This window comes from Stegodyphus dumicola, chromosome 2 (assembly GCF_044657685.1).
Source record: "Stegodyphus dumicola isolate Sdum_Otavi_A_Nest chromosome 2, ASM4465768v1".
Taxonomy (NCBI): Eukaryota; Metazoa; Arthropoda; class Arachnida; order Araneae; family Eresidae; genus Stegodyphus; species Stegodyphus dumicola.
In genome coordinates, this window is record NC_140769.1 from 133,487,670 (window position 1) to 133,508,875 (window position 21,206).

Genomic DNA, 21,206 nt, shown 5'->3' on the forward strand with positions numbered 1-21,206 from the left:
AAATTAACACTGATAAAACTAAGGCAATAATTTTCCGTAAAGGAAACATGAAATACTATCCTCCAACCCCTGAAATATTTGATGAAGAAATAGACTGGATTAATGAAACTAAATACCTTGGAGTCACCCTTGACCAAAAACTTACCTTCAGAACCCATTTCCGATCCGTAGTACAAAAATTTAAAATCACCACAGCTACTATGCGACCTCTTCTTGGTAGAAAAAGCAACTTATCTACTACAAACAAATTAATTCTATATCGCTCCATACTGCGCCCAGCTCTTCTTTATGCAGCACCGACCTGGGGACATGCAGCTAAAACCAATATTAAACAATTACGAATTCTACAAAATAAAATTATACGAGAAATTATAAATGCTCCTTGGTATATTCCCAACATCTATATTCACAGAGACCTTCGAATCAAACTTATTCAAAAGTATATTAAACGATTAGCGGTCAACTTCTTTTATTCAGTACAAACCCACAGTAATAGCCTTATTAGCACTCTCAGACACTCCCCGCGTCCCAGAGAAAAACATCGTTACCCTTGTGACGTCCTTCCCACATAAGAATTACAACCTTAATTGACTCATTGAAGCCAAACTGACTCTGCGGTTTTACCACCCGCGGCTACATCTTATAACGACACTGAACTTAACACCCCCCCTTTTTCGCCGCCGCTAGTGCGGACCTCACTCTCTTTCATCCGCCTCCCACACTCCTTTCACCCTTCTCTTTTTCCTCCCACACGATCTTTATCAGAAGTCGAGTAAAAAGATGTTTCTACATCTTGACACTCGAGAATAAAATACGATCTGTGTGTGTGTTTTTACTCTCCTCAAATACGAAATTGCCCCTCTTTCTATATACCTTTCCTTCGCACCTATGCTTGATTTTTCGCCCATCGATGCAGAAAGACTTAGCGGGTGCAAAACAAGACACCTGTCTACTTTGTCTGTCTGTCTGTCATTCGTCTTCGAAGGTCGCCGCTTTTTCGGATGGCCCAGAGTCTCCTTTTCCCATCGATAGAAAGACTTGTGTCAACGATAGGGGAATGGCCGGTTTATCGATTACGAGTTTCAAAGTCCGTCTCGTCCGTATATTAAAGAACCTTGGTCTCGTGTATGAACCTTTGTGTTTAGAGGCAAAATGAATTTTGCGAAATCTTGGAGCGAATTTAAAGAAATACTTCGCAGACACGAAGTAGAAACTGTAACAAAATATGTTTACTACTATGGAAAGTCATTCGATAAAGAGAGTAAGTAATTTTTGAAGATGTAATGAGTAAATAAAAATCCTCTAGAATGTAAATGCTTTCTTTGGTTGTTTAGTTGATATTTGGCCATTTTGTTCCAAAGAACTTATCAGCACTAATTTGTATTAATTTTATTGCGTAAGATCTAGTTGATGTTGCGAGATTCGGTCCAAGTTGAAAAAAGGGTTTTTAGACGTTCATATTCATTAATTTTGTTGCATAACGTGTAATAGCGTTATGTTTGATTTTTATTTGGTTTCATTGTCAGGTATTGCATGTTTTTTTTTTTTTTTTAAATAGCTGATGCTTCACGGAACATTCCGTACTATATTAAACATTAAACAAGATATACCGTGTTAGATTTGAAAATTTTTATTGTTGTTTCTTGAGAAACTCGACAATTGTCTCGATGACTACTATATTTTTCATCCTATTTTAGTGTATGAATGCAGTCTGTTGATTTGAAATATAATCATTTAATAGTCTATAAAGAAAATCCATTCTTTAGTTTTATCATTAACAACATCTTTCAAAATAACCTTATAATAAACACTACCAATTCAAAAAATATTCTGTTTTATTTTCAGGTAATAGTTCACCATAAAATTATAATGCATTGAAATATCAGGAAGTTATAATAATAAAGATATTGAATTTTAGAAAACAGGAAAGTTTTCTGAAATGTATATATATTTCTTTAGTGATGTGATATATATATTTCTTTAGTCAATGAATGCTACTTATCTTGTGTGTAAAATCACATTACTGTCTATTTTGACTCTTAGCACCAATGGACTGGCAGATAAGATAGCTGAATACTGGATGTTTGATCAAGGTACAAATACTGTTGAATGGATTAGCTGCATGGGAATTTTCCTGTTCTCCTTATATATAAGTGAATACAAGACAGTTTCCCATTAGACCTTCTCAAAGACATCCCTTTTGCATAAGGCAGCTAGCTCATTCTATACTTTACCTAGCATATATAATTTTAATATGAGACAAAATGACATAATTTTTTTACATAATAGTTTAATGCTTTTAATATCTCTCTATGTTTGCAGTAGGTGCTGCTTAATGTGATTACATTTGCCCATTTTTGATAATATAAGATGATGAGAAAAGTATCTTTTAAAATAGGAATTGAATTAACTATAAATATAACTAGCCACTTTCTTAACATTTTAATTAGGAAAAATAAAAGTTTGTTTATCAATTGTTTACAGTCTTCATTGCAAAAGTTCATTTGAGTAGTCCATAATGTTTCTGAAATTTATTGGACCAATTCTATACCTATAATCTTAATACTTGGAGGGCATCCTTGTTTAAAGAGATTTTGCCAATGTAAAATCTGAAATTGGGCAAAAACGCAAGTGTATTTTGGCAAAGATGTTTTCAGGAATTTTTACCTCCCTTTTGAAGAAGAGGGAACTGTGCTGAAGCCCTTCCAAATCAATAGCTATTGAAAATTCGTATGAAATTAAGTTTTTTTTTTTTTTTTTATTTTATTGTTTTGCGCTTTTTTCTAAATGCTTGATTAAAATCATTTTCGTTCTTCAGTTTAAGAAATTTATTGTATAATATTTTGATTATATTAACCAAATTGAGCAAATAAAATTACAGCAAATGATGCATTTTTTATGTTTCCATATATGAAAGAGCAGAACTTAGAAATTCAATAGCAATATACACGACATCAGCTGCAATACATTAAGCAGTGTCTACAGTATGTAGTATATATAGAGACAGTTAAATGTATAATATGTTTATAGAGATCTGTAATTTCTTTCTTTTAAAAATCAAAGTATAATGTTAAATGTATAATATGTTTATAGAGATCTGTAATTTCTTTCTTTTAAAAATCAAAGCTTATCAGATTGTGATCTAAATCAAAATTTTCTTTCCAGTTGAACTAACTCCAGATTTACGATTAAACTGGTTAGATGATATTCCCTATTTCCACTTTGGGCGAAAAACCTATGTTTGCCATCAAGGAAAAGATCTGAATAAATGTCAAAAGGAAAATTATGCTAAAGAAAAAAATGAAAAGGTAAAATAACATTGTTATATTTAAAAATTTATACAAAAATATCACCTCTTGGATTATATATATATGTATGTGTTTTTTTTTTTTTTTTTTTTTGGTTGATCTTTACATTATGGTAACTTGGCAATTTTTTGGCGAAAATTTGGCGACCAACTCTCCTACAGCAACCCTCTATTTTTTTTCCCCGCCGCCATTTTGCCTTCACGAAGTAAAGACATGTTTCTTTTCTTTTTATCTACTGAACACTTCTTCCAACAATCTACTAGCCGAATTACACTTACGCTAGAAATTTTATCAAACAAAACTGCTTAATCATGACAAATATTCACTGCAAAATTGGGAAAAAGTGCACAATACCATACTCCTTACGCGTTTTTCAAAATAACACATACACATAAACCATGTACACGCCGACTTTTTACTTAAAAAAACATCCCAGAATTGCACAAAAATGGCATTGTGCACACTCTTCACTATATCCATGTACACTGCTTTTTTCTCATAAATTAGAAAAATTTCACGAAAATACATGACAATTTTCTCAATCTTTAAACCCGGTAAAAAGAACATATATGAAATTACCTGATCGCGAAAAAGTATTTACCCTTTCCAAATATAAACATTTCCACATATAAATAAATAAAATATCCAAAAACTTTTACCTCTAAATCATCTATTACATTATACACGTCACTAACGTGTACTTAGTATCAAATATTTAAATTATTTCCATGCACGTTTACTTCAACTTAAACGTATACCAAATTCCTACAAACATAAAATTCACAAAATAACTATCATTTAATTAAAATATCACTAAACCATGTACACGTCAACTTATTTTTACTTAAAAAAAATCCCAGAATTGCACAAAAATGGCATTGCACACACTCTTCACCATATCCATGTACAGTGCTTTTTTCTCATAAATTAGAAAAATTTCACGAAAATGCATGACAATTTTCTGAATCTTTAAACCCGTTAAAAAGAACATATATAAAATTACCTAATAACGAAAAAGTATATACCCTTTCCAAATATGAACATTTCCACGTATAAAATAGATAAAATATCCAAAAACTTTTACCTCTAAATTATTTGTTATATTATACACGTCACCAACGAATTCATACCGCAAACATTCCAAATACTTATTTGATCAAATATTTTAATTATTTCCATGCACGTTTACTTCAACTAAAACGTATACCAAATTCCTAAAAACATAAAATTCACAAAATAACTATCATTTAATTAAAATATAATTAAATTCAAAAACACTACTTAAAATATAAATGAGCACATACATTAAATTAATACATACATAAATACCCATTTCGAATTCACTTTAGTTACGGCCATGGGATCCAAGAATTCACGAACACTGTTTCACACAACACAGAATAAAGCCAAATACAAAATTTCCAGATTTTTTCCCGATTTCCCCCTTTTTCCGATTAAAGAACCGTAATTCGTCTATTAATATCACATGACATATCCCATGATCTCTCATTTCCCTCACACAAAATAATGCGTAATCGGAACTGAGTACTGCTCACATTATTACCAAAGTCCCAGGTAGTAACCTTTATCGCTTCCAAAATGTCGCCAAACTACCAGTTACCATATTGTAAAGATAAACCTTTTTTTTTTCTTTTAGTGTCAAACTGATCATGCTTTTGGTAAAGCATATTCCAAGAACCAGACAACTAAAAAAGTTAATTGTCCAGCTGTAATTAATGTTACCCGAATGTACAGGATGCCTCAGTTCAAGGTAGAAGTTTATTTAACTTTTTGTTCTAAGATGGTCTTAGTAATTTTAGAGAATTTTTTTTTAAGGAAAAAATATAATTCTGTCACGTATGAGCAAGATGTATTGAAGGTATTCTATGATAAAGTATACATACTTTTTGACATAAAAACAAAAGGTATTTTTAGAGTCACAATGTAAAAAAGAGAAATGATTTTTTGTGTCTCTTTATTCAACATATTTTTCTAAATAGTTTTTTTTTTTTTTTTTTTGGGCCAAAAGAGGGTTTTTAACAGTAATATTTTCCTAAATAAATAATTCAGTAATTGACATGCAAATAAAATGATGTTTTCAGGCCAGAAATAAAGGCTTTTTATGCTAATTATATTCTAACCAATTTGCTACAAATAGAAATAAGTTGTTCAAAGTGAAGTTTTATTGGTTATGTTTCTTTGAAGAAGTAATTTGATCTATTGTTATAAAAATGGAAGATCCTTTTTACATCTTTTTTTAAAGGAAAGAAATGACTCCTTTTTTTTTTTTTTTTTTTTTTTTTTTTTTTTTGAATAATTTGCTATGAACAGAAAATTTTTAAAATTGAACCTTTATCAATAATTAGTTTTAGATGACTGTGCTGGAATTTCTAAATTTTACTGTGATAAATATGTTTAAATTACAGGTAGTGCCACACACCTGAAAAAGAAAGATTATGATATCTCGGAAAATTAAGGAAAAACTAGCCAATAAAGATAGTATTGCTGGTGAAGAAGTTTTCATGTTTAATTTACCTAATAGCCAAGATCATCAAAATCATCTAATGGGTAACATGGCTGCAGTAATAGAATCTATAGATGCTAGAGTGCGGCATTTCATAGCTTCTAAAGTTAAGAATGGAAAATGCAATGCCACTGTAATTGCAGAGCTATTAGAAGTATACGTTTCAACTGAATTGGGAGAAACTGATAAAACGTGCAGACGATTTTATCCAGAAATGGAGGCAATAAGGAAAATAATAAGCCAAGCAAAATCCGATATTAGAACTAGTAAAATTGACCAGGAAAATACAGAAATGTTAATAAATAGCTGGGATACTTCCAAGTGTTCTGTTTTTTTTAGACCATGTACTGAAAATACATATGATGGTACTGAGCCAAATGACTTTACAGATTCAAAACTAAATCTGCTATTTGTATATCAAAGTGAAGAAATGAAAAATTTATATGTCTTATATGGTTCTAATCTTGTTCTAATCTTGTTCTCGACGCGACCTATCGAACCTGTAAGTATGCTCTCCCACTTTATTTTTTAGTTGTCAAAACAAATGTGAACTATCAAATAGTGAGCATAAGTATTACACAAAATGAAACAGCCAAAGCATTAGAAGAAGCTCTTATAATTATTAAAAATTGGTCGCCTCTCGTTAGACCAAAATATGGGATGGTTGATTTTGCAATGGAAGAAATTACAAGTTTGGAAAATGTCTTTACAGGAATTAAGGTTTTTATATGTAGTTTCCATCGAGAGCAGGCATGGTCAAGATGGGCTTCTAAGAAAAAGAATGCAGTGGTTCCCAAAGAAGAGCTTTTGTGTAAATTACGTGCCATAGCAAATGCTCCAACTCAAGATGAAATGGTTGCAGCAATAGAGGTATTAAAATCATGGAACCAATATGAAGCTGTGAAAGATTATTTTGAATTAACATAGTTCAAGGAAATTGAGAGATGGGCTTTGGCTTACAAACCAAATGACTTATTCATAAACTCGAACAATGGTGTTGAATGCTTAAATGAGGAACTAAAATATAGATATCTTCAGGGATATAAAAACTGTATGCTGTCTGAAATAATTAAGATCTTGGTTGAGAAATTTCTGCCAGAAAGATATAGAATTTACGTCAGAAAAAATCTGAGTATGCTTTCGCAGGCCAGATTATACAATGAACATGTACCAAATTATTTAATCAATAAGCCAAAATGGTTAATTGATCACATAAAAACAAAATTAAGAGCTGAAGTTTATGTGGGTAGTATAAAAAAAATTTCACATGGCTTCTTTAAAGTTTCTTCTGAAACTAAGCATGATGCAGTTTATTCTGTCATGTTTGATGAACAGAAACAACTATGTCAATGCACATGCTTAGATTTCAGAAGAAACCGACTGCTGTGCAAGCATATTGTGTTTGCTGGCATGAAGTTTCCAGCCTGGAGTTTGGAATGTACTGCAGAATGGCTATTTTCAACACCTATTTTCAAAGTTGATGAAGATTTAGTCTCAAGAAGTATTTCAGGCACCAGAAAACGAAAATATTCATCAACTGAAACTCCTTCAGGTGGAACATCAGATAATTTACCCACCATATCTGAAGAAGCAACGTTGAGTAAAAAAAGAAATTTGATCAATGAGTGCGATGCAAATTACAGATCAATTCGGTCACTCCTTTGGAATTTAGATAGCGAAAATTTACACAATGTAGCCAACTCTTTGAAGGAGATTTTCGAGTGCTTCAAAAACAGTTATGCGAGATGAAAATACTGGTCTACCGCTTCAAACTGAAAAAAAAAAATAAATAAAATAAAATAAAAAAAAGTAAAAGAATTGTCAAGAAGTATGGTCAACTAAACCTCCATCGCCGTAGAAATACCAGAGTTGGAATAAAGGTGGATATACATAAAGAAACCATTTCAGTAGATGGCCAGTAATTAAAATTAGTATAAAACCTAAAGCAGGCTACAAAGAGCCTTTGGCAAAGGTGACACCCCCACCTATGAGTGGATAATAGAGTAATCTCGGGGACCTGCATGCCATGGATACACTAATACTTATTTTCAAATAAAATAATAAATTTCATACTTTTAGGATAATCTTAAATACTGAATATTATCATACTTGAAATACTTTAGTATGTGCATTTATTTTCGGATTCTTCAGAATTTATAGTGAAAAAACTGCTACAACTATATACTATCAAATACCAGATTTCAGACAATTAAAATTGACGATAATTCAAAGTATAACATATAAGTTTTGTACAATTCAATAAACATAATACATGTTATTATTTAGTAATATTTATTTCCTGAACAACTTTACAAACACTTATTTGAGAGTCATATAACTTATTTCTATTCAATAAGGCTGCAGCTGCATTGATTGTCACGATCAAGACATATGAGCAATATAGTATTTAATGCACTCAAAACTGAATCTGATAAAGACTTACGGCATATTGGTTACCAAATGCATCTAAAGCAAACCAGTATGCAGGGTTAGTTTTACAGGTTCACTTGTTTTCAAATTAGCAACTCTGTAAAAGTTTTACTCTTGGTTGTACTGACACTGCCTGTTCTTTCTCATATCTAATTGTAGTTATTTGGTTGTAATATGCAGTAAAGGTAAGAACACTGGTGTAATATGCTGTAATTTTTATGTTAGATAGCCCAGTTACATGACTACAACATTTTTCCACTACTTTTTTTACACTGTAAACTCGGTTTAGAAAGTTATTTTCCATGATTTTGGGGTGTTGTATAATACATCATATGGAATAACTACAGTTAAATGTATTCATTCAAAAGAGGATATATTGTCTTGCTGAATCTTTTCCTGTACTTATTGTTTGATTTAATATTTCCAATGTGGTGGATTGACCATCATGGAATCATAGCATCCACTAGATCTTTCAATATAACTCCATTCAGATATTCACATTTATATTATTGTAAATTAACGTAGAAGACAGATTGATAGATTTTCTCAGTTCATAGTGCCAAAGTGTTTTTTAATAATGCTAAAATACAATTTAAAAAAAAAGATTACTCATGTTATTATGTAGAATTAATGTTAAAATTCCATACAAGAAACAAGCATCGATTAATTGTGTTATATAGAATTAAAGAATAAACAGTCAGGTAGAAATTTATAAATGCATAAAACACAACAAAAGGCAGGGCTGCATTTATTCATCCAGTTCATTGAAAAAGTTGTGGCTTTCCTAGACCCCTACCCCTTGTCGAACATGTAGGTTGTTTCGAATGTTGTCATGAGTAACTAACATAAAATATAATTTTTTCCCAAATTAGTATGTTATAATTTTTGAATAAAAGAAAAGTGAGATAAGTGGTTATTCTAGCCGAAATAAAGTGTGCGTCGAGTTCCAGTAAAGACCCAAAAATGTCATCTGGGAAAGCTGAGAAAGGGGAAACGAGCTAGCTTTAACCTGAGTCTAGAGATGCATATAATACATACATACAATACAGATAAGTGTGAGTAAACTGGTGCACTTAAATTATAACATAAGTCACAAATGTACATTACAGGTAAAGCATGTCAATTTAAATAATATGTGTATTAAGTATGGCCATAGGCCATTTACAATTATTTGGGTCATTCACATTATAATCGTAAACCCTTATAACAGGGTTGTCTTCAAATCTTTAAATTCAGAAAAACTTCTAAAATCGTAATTTTTTCTATAGAAGAATTTCTATCCTCAGAAAAATAAATGTTAAAGAATTGAAATATAAAATTTGTGCATTTTATGCAGAAAGTAAAAAGAAATTCATTATTTCATTATAAATTTAATCATAAACAAAAATCTGCTTAATATTTTTTAACAATAATAAGAGAATTGCAAAGATTATTTCAAGTATTTCATTTTGATGTCCAGTGATATTAAAAATTGTTTTAAATTTTGACTTACAGATGCCCTAGAGGAGTTGCATGGTATCTAAAATTTCTGTGAAACACAGTTTGAAAACCTTCAGACTACTCGAAAACTTCAGATTATGTGAAAAAAGAAATGTAGATGTAAAGAGCAGTGATTAAAAAGTTTTAATGACCAAAATATTTTCATTCCATCAGATTATTTGTGTATTTTGAAGAAGACACAATCAGATAAGATCACAAATAGAGGATAAGTTTTTTTCTTTTTCTTTTTGGGGGGGGGGAATTATTGCATATACCATACATTTTAACATATAGAATATTCTTGGATTGTCTACTGAAAAAAGTACATAATATATGTAAATTTTAATATATAAGAAGTAATGCAAATATTTCAATAAATGAATGGATAAAAAATGGCCTTCTTAAACAACCTCATGTTTAAATTACTTAGAGGAATTTATGCGAACATGTTTCTGTTGGCATTAATTAAACATTAACAAATGTATATGAACACAAATTGCATAATGTATTTTAATTGAATATATGTTTTGGAATGAAAAATGTAAACAGCCTTAATATACTTAATAACTCGGATTTGTAATGCATATATTTTTATTTCCAATGGCAGACAAAAGTATTTATACAGACACACTATCAAATAAACACACACAAACAAATATATCACACACTAAATAAACAGAGAATAAGGAAGCCTATTTACTACTGCTTGAACATACTCTAGGCTTCTAGTAACAGCCACAGAGATCCTGTACAAAGAGAGCCATGCATTTTGCAGATGGTGGAGGTTTCGTATCTTGGGCTTTTATCACAAAGGACGAATACAGAATTTTTTAATCAAAAAGTTTTGCTGAATAATGACGAGTTAAAATACAAGTTATTATGATGGAATTAGCCTTTGGGTATCGGAAATGAATATGTAGTTGAAGAACGAAGGTTTGCTTTAAATTACAGATTTCTAATACATTAATTTAATTATGTGTTTTAAAAATATCATTTTAATATAATATTTTTCTAATACATTTATTTTATTATCCAAAATTATTTTCTAATTAACAGAAAGATACAGCATAACTTTCAGTGATCCATTGTCAAAAAAAGGCTTCTTCTGGACAGCTTAATAATAGTACAAGGAAATAAAGCTTATTTTATGCATGCCTTGTGGCATGAGATAATGAATTTCTGAAGTATTTTAAAAACTGTAAAAATATGTACATATACCATAGAAATGATTTTTAACACTAAATAAAATGCAATACGTGCCCATAGTAAGATCAACTTATGAAAGCTTTTTTACAAAACTGGAAATCATTGCATAAGGAGGAAAATTTCCAAAAGCCATTTTTTAATTTTTATAATATGACTAATGATAAGTTATTGCTTTTTGATCAATAACATGGGTTGTTTGAACTAATAAAGAAAAACAGCTGAATGCACATACGTATTAGTAACCTTAAATTGCATCAGTATTACAGCGAGTTAATTCTAAATTACAAAACACTTCTGTAAGACAGTCAGACACAGCTGCTACAAAAAATTTTCTATGGAAGTGGTTGTCTTAGGTGATATTTGATGTCAATGTTATTAAATTACCACTTTTGTTATCATCATAGTGTGATATGCATCTCTCTGTGTATACATTTTGAATCTGAAATAATGCATTCAGCATAGCATATATACTTTAGGGATAATTGGGTGTAAAGAAAAGTCAATAAATACAAATTTATTCGCATACAAAAATAATTGTATGGTTAAAATGTACACAAAATGATGAAAATACATAGTTTTTTTATTATTAATTACCAGATATAAACAGCGCATAAATCTTAACACTAAGCAGGATTATAATTTAAAAAGAAATCAATAGCAAACAAAAATCCACAAAATATTAGTTCACTTGAAGCACTACACATCTTAATATCTGCTGCAAGAATGAAAAAGAAACATGTGCCTACATGAGAAGCAACAGAAAGAAATTGGAGAGTATGGTTAAATAATAAAAACCAAATCCTTAATATCATCTACTGACAGAAAGAGAACAAAATGCAAATAAGAAGCAAATTTCTTAAAAGCTAACAATAAAGAAGAGATTAAAATTAGGATGAACTGTCATATTTTTATTGACATAAAACATCAGATGCCACTTGAAATCAAATGTTAAGTGAAGTGGTGCCCCCACCCCAGTATAATTTTTCGATGTAGAGAAATGAAAATCGTAGACAAAACAAAATTTATAAATTTCTTTCCTCCAGACATAAGTTTGTGCTGTTTAGTACAAAATTTAAGACACGCATCTCAGCTGTTCGGAGCAAAATTTTAACGCTGTCTTTGCTTGATCATTGTATATGAAACAACACAGTCAGAGAATATTATAGATATTCAAAGAAGGATTCAGTTGGTATTTCTCTAAGATTATATTACATATATAAGAAAGTGCTTGTGTGGTATAGTATTATAATGTTTATAATAACACATTATACTATATTTAATTTTTTTACTAAATCAACCCAAGTTTTAAGGCCCGTTTATTCGTATATATATGCACACACAATTAAATACACAATATATTAAAATAGATATATCACCTAAAAAAGATATATCCCTATGAACAAAACAAAAATTATGGGTCATTCAAATAAATAAAAATTCAGTGATTCTTTTGCTGTGTTCTACCCTACGTAATTATTACTTTAAATCGTACATATACAATCAGTAGTCTAATATATATTTTACAATCAGGCATTATTACTACTTAGTCAACAATACAGACATATCTAAATTTTCATTATTGTTTACACTCATTACATGCACAATTGCGGTTTTTTATTTTAACAACAGAAATGAACTAAACATATCAATACTCTTGATCATTGTATCAGCAATATGAGCAAGTTTCTGTGCATCATACAGATTTATTCGCATTGCGCCCAGTCTCGTATACCGCAAAAAAAATAAATAAATAAAATAAAATATGAAGGTGAAGGCCCTTTTCCGTTCCGCAAAATTTTCCACAATTCCGCCTAAAACGTAAACAAAGTATCGAGACTTCGTAATCGATTACAAAGTGCAAAGCTATCAGCTAGTCGTCATCGATGGGGAAAGGAGACTCTTGGCCATCCGAAAAAGCGGCGACCGTACTCGAACGAGCTACAATTCCGCAAATCGGAACCCGGAAGTGTGTTGTACGTCATCACCAGAAGTGTAGCTACGTCATCGTTACATTATCTTTGCTGACCAATGGCATACGAGCAGGGTTAATATAGTTCTAACGGTGGTTGCCCTACTCTTTGATTTATCACTGCTTGGCAATTAGAATAGGTAAATAAAATCGTAAACAAGCACAGCAGTTATCGGTAACAATTTGCTATCGCTGTTATATGGTATGCACTTGAACTTTAAGGATATAGGAAAACTATGCATCTTGAGTGTTTTTTAGGCAGAAAATTTTTAAATTCACAGATATTGTTCTTAGTTTGTAAACATTCCCTATTACATATAATTCACAATGTTTGACAGAAAATTTACATATGATATTCTGTGTCTTATATTGAATTAAATTATTATAATTTGAATACTGTTGTTATTGTATTGCTACGCATCTACTTGCACTCTTAAGTGAAATAAATAAGAGTAAGAAAAAGTAATTAAACGGCATAGAACAACATTTTGGGTCACAGTATATTTCATATTTCGGTTATTAGCAAAACAGTTATTTGTAATGAATGAAAAGGAATAGAAAATCGAACTAATTCTTAACAATATTTATATACCACATGTACGAACTGCTAGGACAATAATATTTGACTTTTATTTTTATGGATTAAAACTCTACAAGAAATTAAAAAATATTATTTATTTTTTCATAAAAAACGTACTGTTTTGCAAAAACTTGTAAACATCTTCAAGTTGATTCTGTTGATATTTTCATTAGATATCATCAAAGAGTTTCATATTTTTCTATCAGAATGTTTTAAAAATCATTTTTTCATCATAAAATGTCTGTATACATCTAGGTTCAGCAAAGAATTTTGTGTAGCTGGTACTCTTTTCATTCACATTTTTCACACTTGGGATCTTTTGTATTCCAAACTTTTGTATACTGTAGTTCTAAATTTGATGTACTTTGAAGTAATTATCTCACAATTTTGTGCATTTATTGAATTATAATAAAATTACTGTATTATTATTTCAGTTACATTTTAATTAATATTTTCATTCTGGGATATACAGTCTCAAACCTTACCTAGTGGTGCAGTGTTCCAGATTTAGAAAACATTTTGAACAAATAAGATCTTACTTCAAAATAGCTTTCTGTCCATCTTATCAAAAGAATGTAATCTGTCATTGAATAACAAATTTTCTAAAATTCCAGTCTTGTCATTTCATCCTTTCCTCTATATTCTAATTTATATTAATAACTTCTTACAATCCAAGATACCCTTCTAATGTTTTAATCTGATGCTATACTGTAGGCTGTTTTCATATTTCAAATAAACTAATTTTCCTGTAATTCTATATATTCTTTTATTATAATTTGTCTTATCTTGATTCAGATTTATTAATTTGATTATATAATTTTATATTACTTGTCACAATACTAACAATTTTGGCTCAGATAATTAGACTTTTTTAATTCTTTCCAGACATTGTTTAAATATTCATTGTATAACTGAAAAGCTGTAATACTAAAGGTAAATAAAGGAAGAAACTAAAGCATATTTCATGCATCTTCTTCTTGTCCCTCTTTTTTAATTCATGCAGTGTATATATTTCTCGTTGACTGTTCATTATTTGGCTGTAGTGTAGAATTGGGTGCCCCTTCGATTAGTGCAGGGGCGTAGCTAGAGGGGGCATCTGTCCCCGGGTGCAGAATCCAAGGGGCTCCAAACTTATGTTACGACATGTTAGAATTAAATGTTTTCCATCCTTGGCAAGCAGTAGGGGCGCGAAATCTTCAGTTGTCCCTGGGCGCTGAAAACCCTAGCTATGGATTAGCGACAATTTTTTAAAAAATTTTGCCGATGAAACCTCACTTCTGGTTACCATGATAGTTTTAACTGTGTTTTAGCTTCCTGAATTTATTTAAATGAAAATAGATTGATGTGTACATGGACAAATTGAAGGCAGTGTGCAATGCCTAGTTTGTGCAATTCTAAGATGGTTTTTTTAAGTGAAAACAGATTGATGTGTACATGGACACAGAGTTTGTGCAATTTTTTGACTTCTTATTTTGGTTTTGTGTAGCGGCCATCTTGAAATTGTGCCTTCCTGGCACCGATCTTGGCGTCAAAAAAGAATCCCCAAAAAACAAAGGGCACCCAATTGTAAACTTTTACCCATTACAGTCAAAAGTCGTTAATTCGGACACCCATAATCCGGAATGATCTATAATCCGGACATCAAAGCTAAAATCTTTCTGCGCATGCGCCGCGTTGAGGCATGCTCATAGGCGTTTTAAGCGTCCGCGCAAGACATTTACGACTGCGCACATGCGTCTGCGCAAGTGCAGAATACGTTTTCGCGTCGGACGGCATAAGCTGAAATTATCTAATTATCTATTTCAGTTAATGTTGATGATTGCGTTGTTCCTTAATCTTCGAATTGGATCCGGCTTATTATTTTTTGCAGACTGTAAGAGCAATTTTATAAAAGTAAGCTTGAACTTTAGATTATGTCAAATAGAATTTCCGACGCTGGAGCTCCCAAAGGATCTAGAAAACGAAAGTATGATTCGATGTCCATCAAACAAAAAACGAATTGCTACAAAAAATTGATAAAGGTATATCCTTTGTTTATCTAACCGTTCCGAAATCTGTTTATCAATTTCACGCTGCTCTGCGTGGGGGGGGGGACGTCGCTACGCGCAATGAACTGGAAGTTGATCTGTCACCACTATCGTTATCTTCAGAGCAGATGTTTTTATTTTATTCGGCTTATAATTCCTTATTAAATGTAGTATTTAATCTCGATGTACTCCGTCTTTGATATGATTTAAATCAAATTCCTCGTCATTATAAATATCACGAATACAAATCAAATAGTTTTCTGGTTGCAATTTTCTAATTTCGGCTATGCGTAAAGTACGCATGCGCGCGTTGAAAGAAATGTTTAATAAAGTAAACAAATAAATATTAAGCTTCTTTTTTTTGTAAATTTTGATACCCTTTAGATCATAATTGCTCATTATTTTATAAATTACGGTTTCATATTTTTAATTTTATAATTTCTGCATGCCATCTTGCCAGATTTAAACTGATGATCTATAATCCGGAAAAATCGATAATTCGGAATCGCCGAAGTCCCGACGAGTCCGGATTAAAGACTTTTGACTGTATTTTTATAATTTGCATGTATTGATATGCATGTATTGATATATTTCGTAAATTTTGCATTGTTACTCATTTCATTCTGATATTCTGTTTATTTATTACATCAATTAATGGAAATTTATTTGTTTCGTCAAAGTTTAGTTATTGTTTATTAACTCCCAGTAAATTTAATGTGAAACAGAGTTTCTTTGAGTACTTTTCTCTAGTGCTGTAAATATTTATACATAGCTGTCTGTTTCTATACTTATTTAAGGATTTTGATTTTCCATTAAAAACAAGAATTTTATAAAGCTAATTACTACAATTAAAATATTTTTTGCAAATAAATGCATTTAAAATTTTAAAACACTTAAAAACAGTTTAAGTAACTACAGTTTTAAGTTTGCTTGTTGGAATTTCAAATAAAAATGCAATTAATTTGAATGTTTTTATGCTAACTTAATTAAAGAGTTTAAAGCATTCAATATAGTAGTATTACATTAAAAATTCTGCATTATTTAATTTCATTGAGAACACAATGAACCTTCATTACAATATTCAGTTCATTCAATATTTTCAGAAATGTACTTGTCCTAAAATTGAAAATATAATTATTTTTTAAGAAAAACTTCATTAAAAAATTTACTGATGGCTATTTTATTCATATTTCCCTAATTACTTATTTTATGAAGCTGTATTTTTTAGTCAATTTATGGCAAAGCACACAAAGGCTATCTGCTTAAGAGGAATCTTTCCTTCGTGAAAGATTATGTAACATTCATATTCACTGTGCACATAGGAAAAATTATGAAGACAAATTGTGCGCCAATAGTCTAACCTGGATTGAATTACCAATTCTTAGAGATTAATTTCGGGGTTCTTACTTTAAAGATAATTTCTGTACTAAAATTGTTGAGAACATAGGGGTTATTTAAATGTGCAGCTGTTATAAAGTAACACTTTTGTAATAAAATAGTAAAATTTATCTTTGAGATTCTTGTAAGAGATAAAGTTCATCATTATTATTCTTAATGGAGGCTTTTCTTAAGTTTTAGTTAGAATCATTAATATGCATGAATCACATATATGCAGAAACCACACAAAATTTAATTTTCTTTCTGAATTTTGAATTAAAATTCTGAACAGATTTTATTTGTTTAACAACTAGTGAAGAACCTTTGGTATGTTTACAAAAATTATGCATTTTCTATATTAAGGTCTGATTAATAGATTTTTATTTTTTTTATATACTATGAGAAGTATAGACATAATTATTTCTTAAACCTGTTCATGACTTTAGCCATTAAACAAATCTATAATAATATTAGATTAGATATAACCACAGATTCTCGTAAAGTTCACTATGCGTTTCTTGTAATTATAAAAGTTGAGGTTTTTTTTTTTTTTTTTTTTTTTTTTTAATTTACTAGAATTTTATGTGTCAGATACCTAAAGATAAAAAATTATAGTTTAGTTAATTAACTTGAAAAATGGCAGCTCAGTATCCAAGCATGCAAAACTGAAGCATAACAATATTTATTCATGAATACATGAAAAAATCCAAAAAGCAGTATCCATTTAGGAATAAAATATTTAAAAGAAAAAGATAGAGACTGTTAGTTTAGTAAAATCTTTTTATATTAAAAGTACCTAACCTTATATTAAAGGCAAACAGGCTGGCTGCATGGGTGTTTTTGTGGTTTTCCCCATGTGTAATGTGTATACGAGCGAGTTTCCCTTAGAAATGCATGTCATCTCTTTCACCCAAGAACTTTCCATGTCACTGTCTCAATTTTGAATTTTTAACAGATCAACTTCATAAACTTCCATAATTTGATATTTAATTTCACATGAAAGAGTATTTCTAGCGAGTAAAAATCCAGCAGGTGTCACTTCATATAAATAAGAACTTAAATTAGCACACATCATTGACTGATAATGGATGATTTTGATTGTCACTTGCTTATTGTTCAATAAATAGACTGGTGACAGAAGTATGTTACAAAGTAGATATGAACTCTTGTCTCCCACTTCAATTAGTTGCTCAATACTATGAATGTTTATATGGAAAATAGCCTGGCTTATGCATTTTTAAAATTAAAATGTTTATTCAAATAAATTTTTCCATTCCTTTTTATTGTGAAATAGCTATAACATTTTGTGTATGGTATACAGTAAATTACATTAATATTTTGCTCTTCATTTTGTATTCAACCAACTGTACACATACGTGTATTAATTTTCATAAATTTACTGAAAGGTCATCATTTATCATTACCCATTAATAAAAAATTACCCATGTTTTACTGTATTAGAAAAAAAAAGGCTCATCATGGGTAGAATGTTGTCTGAAGCCATGGAATGCTATTAGTTTGTTCCAGATTCAATAACCAGTAGATAAATAGATTGGAAACACATGGTTTTCAAGGCTTTGCCATAAAAATACAAATTACTTAACTTCAAAAAAGCTGCATTAATTCCTAGAGAAATTTAGGCTAACTGTCTTTAAAAAATTTCTCATAAAGGCATATCTTTTATATAATTTGTCACAATAAATTATCTATCCACCTGCTTCATTCAAACTAATGCAAAAATGTGCTAAAAATCTCAGAATTCATCATTAATATGAAAAAAAAAAAAAAAAAATGGTTTTCTGCTAATTGCTGAAAGGTACTATGCGCTATGTCTATTTTTGAAATGACCTTTGTAAGGAAACTAGAGACACTGTTGAATGCATCATGAAAAAAATATTCAGCAAATTCTAACTATTGAGAGGGACTAGATGCTGTAGAAACGGAAGTCATAAAATTGTTTGTTTTATTTGTTCGAATATAGCAAATTACATTACAGCTATCTGCTTAAATGAAGGGATGCCTTCGTGGAGGAATTTCTAAAAGAAACTGTCTCATATTCATGTTGTATGTAGGAAACACTATGATCCCAGCTTTTACTTCTGGGTCCGAAAGAAAATAACTGATTAGACTAATTTTTTTATTTTTTTTTTTTTTTATTTTTTTTTTTTTTATTTTTATTTATTTATTTATTTTTTTTTTAATTTTTTTTAGTATGACAAAATATATTGTTATTTGTTTATCAAGCAGAATGGCTTTGTGAAGATTTTTCTAAGAAAAACTAGCTGATACATCATTACACAAGATAAAATCTACAGAAATGCATGCAAGCAGTTTCTTCCAGCTACCAGAATAAACCTCAGGAAAAATTACAAGTGTTTGTGGCTTTAACTACTTGTCTCTATAAACAACTGTAAGAAACTGATTTTTGTCATATACATATGGCAATACTCATCTGTCTTATATGCCATAATACATACGAGAATCTCATTTGTCATATACATATGAATACATATGGTTGTCTCTTTAAACAGTAACTTCAGATGAGCAGCAAGAAATTAAATAGTTGAAAGAGAATGTGGACATTAAGCTATCCCCCTTAGTGCATAAGAAATATTACATATTCCCAAATCACTCATGAATCAACTACAAAACGCTAACATTATTTTAAACCTTAAAGTCTTACAGCTGATTAACAACTAATTCGTCTCGTCTTTCAGAGCCGTATTTACACTGTCATCAAAATTTAAGGATAATGACAGAAATAAAAGTAGCTGATACTTAAAAATTATTAATAGAAATTTGTACAAAAGCATTAGTTAACATAAATTACAATATTTGGCAGTTGATTATTCGCAAAATATTTAAATTAAAAGCAAATTGATAGGAAAATTAAGCCCCTCTTGCAGAAAATTTTTTTCATTAATATGGTGCATGGTCACCTAGGGCAAGTTTGCACATCTGACATCTTGATTTCATAGCCTTTACCAAAGTGTTGATGAAGTCTTGTAGAATTGTACGCCAATGATCTAAAAGTGGATTTGTCAGCTCTTGGAAGGTCCGTGGACGAATTCGGAGTGCTAAGGCATCCCACACATGCTCGAGTCGGGTGAGTAAAGTGGTCAATACATTTGAGTGATATCTTCTGTTTACAAGTATTCTTACACCACATATACTTGACCAGGCCACAAATTTTCATCCATTAGCAAAACTTCTGGGCCAATAGCACTCCTAAACAGTCTAACTTGGGGTTCCAGTAGCTCGTCAACATATCTACGAACGGTTACAGAACCTCCTTGAAAGATATGCTTGAAAGATTCCGATGCGGCCATTGGTCGTACGTATTAAACCGCGGAAACGGTATATTTCACGGACAAGAGAAGGGAAGTTGTGTGTTCCTTTCTCTTTCCAGATCAACACACGTCTAGAATCACTGTTTATACTACGTGTGGACTTCTCAGTAAACAATACTCGGGATCAGTCGTTTTGGCTGCACTGAACATGACGACGGTACCAGTTTAAACGGGCCCCTCTGGAAGATGGAGTGAATGGGACACAAACCATTGGTTTTCTTGCATACAGTCCAACCTCGTTAAGCCTTCGTGCAGCAGCAGAACGGCTAATTCGAGTTCCTATTGCAGCATGAAGCTCTAAAACCAAATCCCTTGCAGTTTCTTCGCTTGAACAAGGATATAAAATGCTCTTCTGATGCACTTGTTGCTCTTGGTCGCCGTTGACCAAGGCTGTCTGTCAACCGATTCATTGCATAAAAAAGCAACTCCAGATTCAAATCTTTTGCGACTTCCATTTGTATTTGACTTCTCTCGATTATACCAATTTTTCGCCACTTTTGACCTTCACTTAAATGATGCTTTGAGCCATAACTATAGAATACTGATCACTCTCAGAAACCATATTCCATTTAAACAGTACAACAGACCGGAATTCCAACATGCATCCATTGCGCACCACATTGTCAGTCACCGAATTTGCATATTTCTGGCGTTAACGTATGCGCGGAAGTGCAATTTTGTGTTCAATTGTATATAATTAATAGAGGCGTAGCTAAGGTTTTCAGCGCCCGGGGACACCTAAAGATTTTGCGCCCCTTTCTGTATTACAAGAATGGAAAACATTTCATTCTGAAATGTATATCATCAATTTGCCGCCCCCTGGATGCTGCACCCGGGGACGGATGTCCCCCTTGCCCCACCCTAGCTACGCCACTGTTAATTAACGTAAATAATTATAGCATCGGGCATTGGTTGCAACATTAACTTAGTAAGCATATTTTTTCCTCATTATCCTT

The 21,206-nt window shown here is 31.0% G+C and overlaps 1 protein-coding gene across 1 annotated transcript; it reads left to right on the forward strand.

Annotated features, from left to right (window-relative positions):
• The first annotated feature begins 1,048 nt into the window (after positions 1-1,048).
• LOC146998578 (uncharacterized) lies at positions 1,049-9,898 on the forward strand. The gene is made up of 4 exons (XM_085811124.1): positions 1,049-1,261; positions 3,166-3,308; positions 4,966-5,079; positions 9,757-9,898. The coding sequence occupies exons 1-4, from the start codon at positions 1,153-1,155 to the stop codon at positions 9,763-9,765; spliced, it is 375 nt and encodes a 124-aa protein (XP_085667250.1). The 5' UTR covers positions 1,049-1,152; the 3' UTR covers positions 9,766-9,898.
• The last annotated feature ends 11,308 nt before the right edge of the window (positions 9,899-21,206 follow it).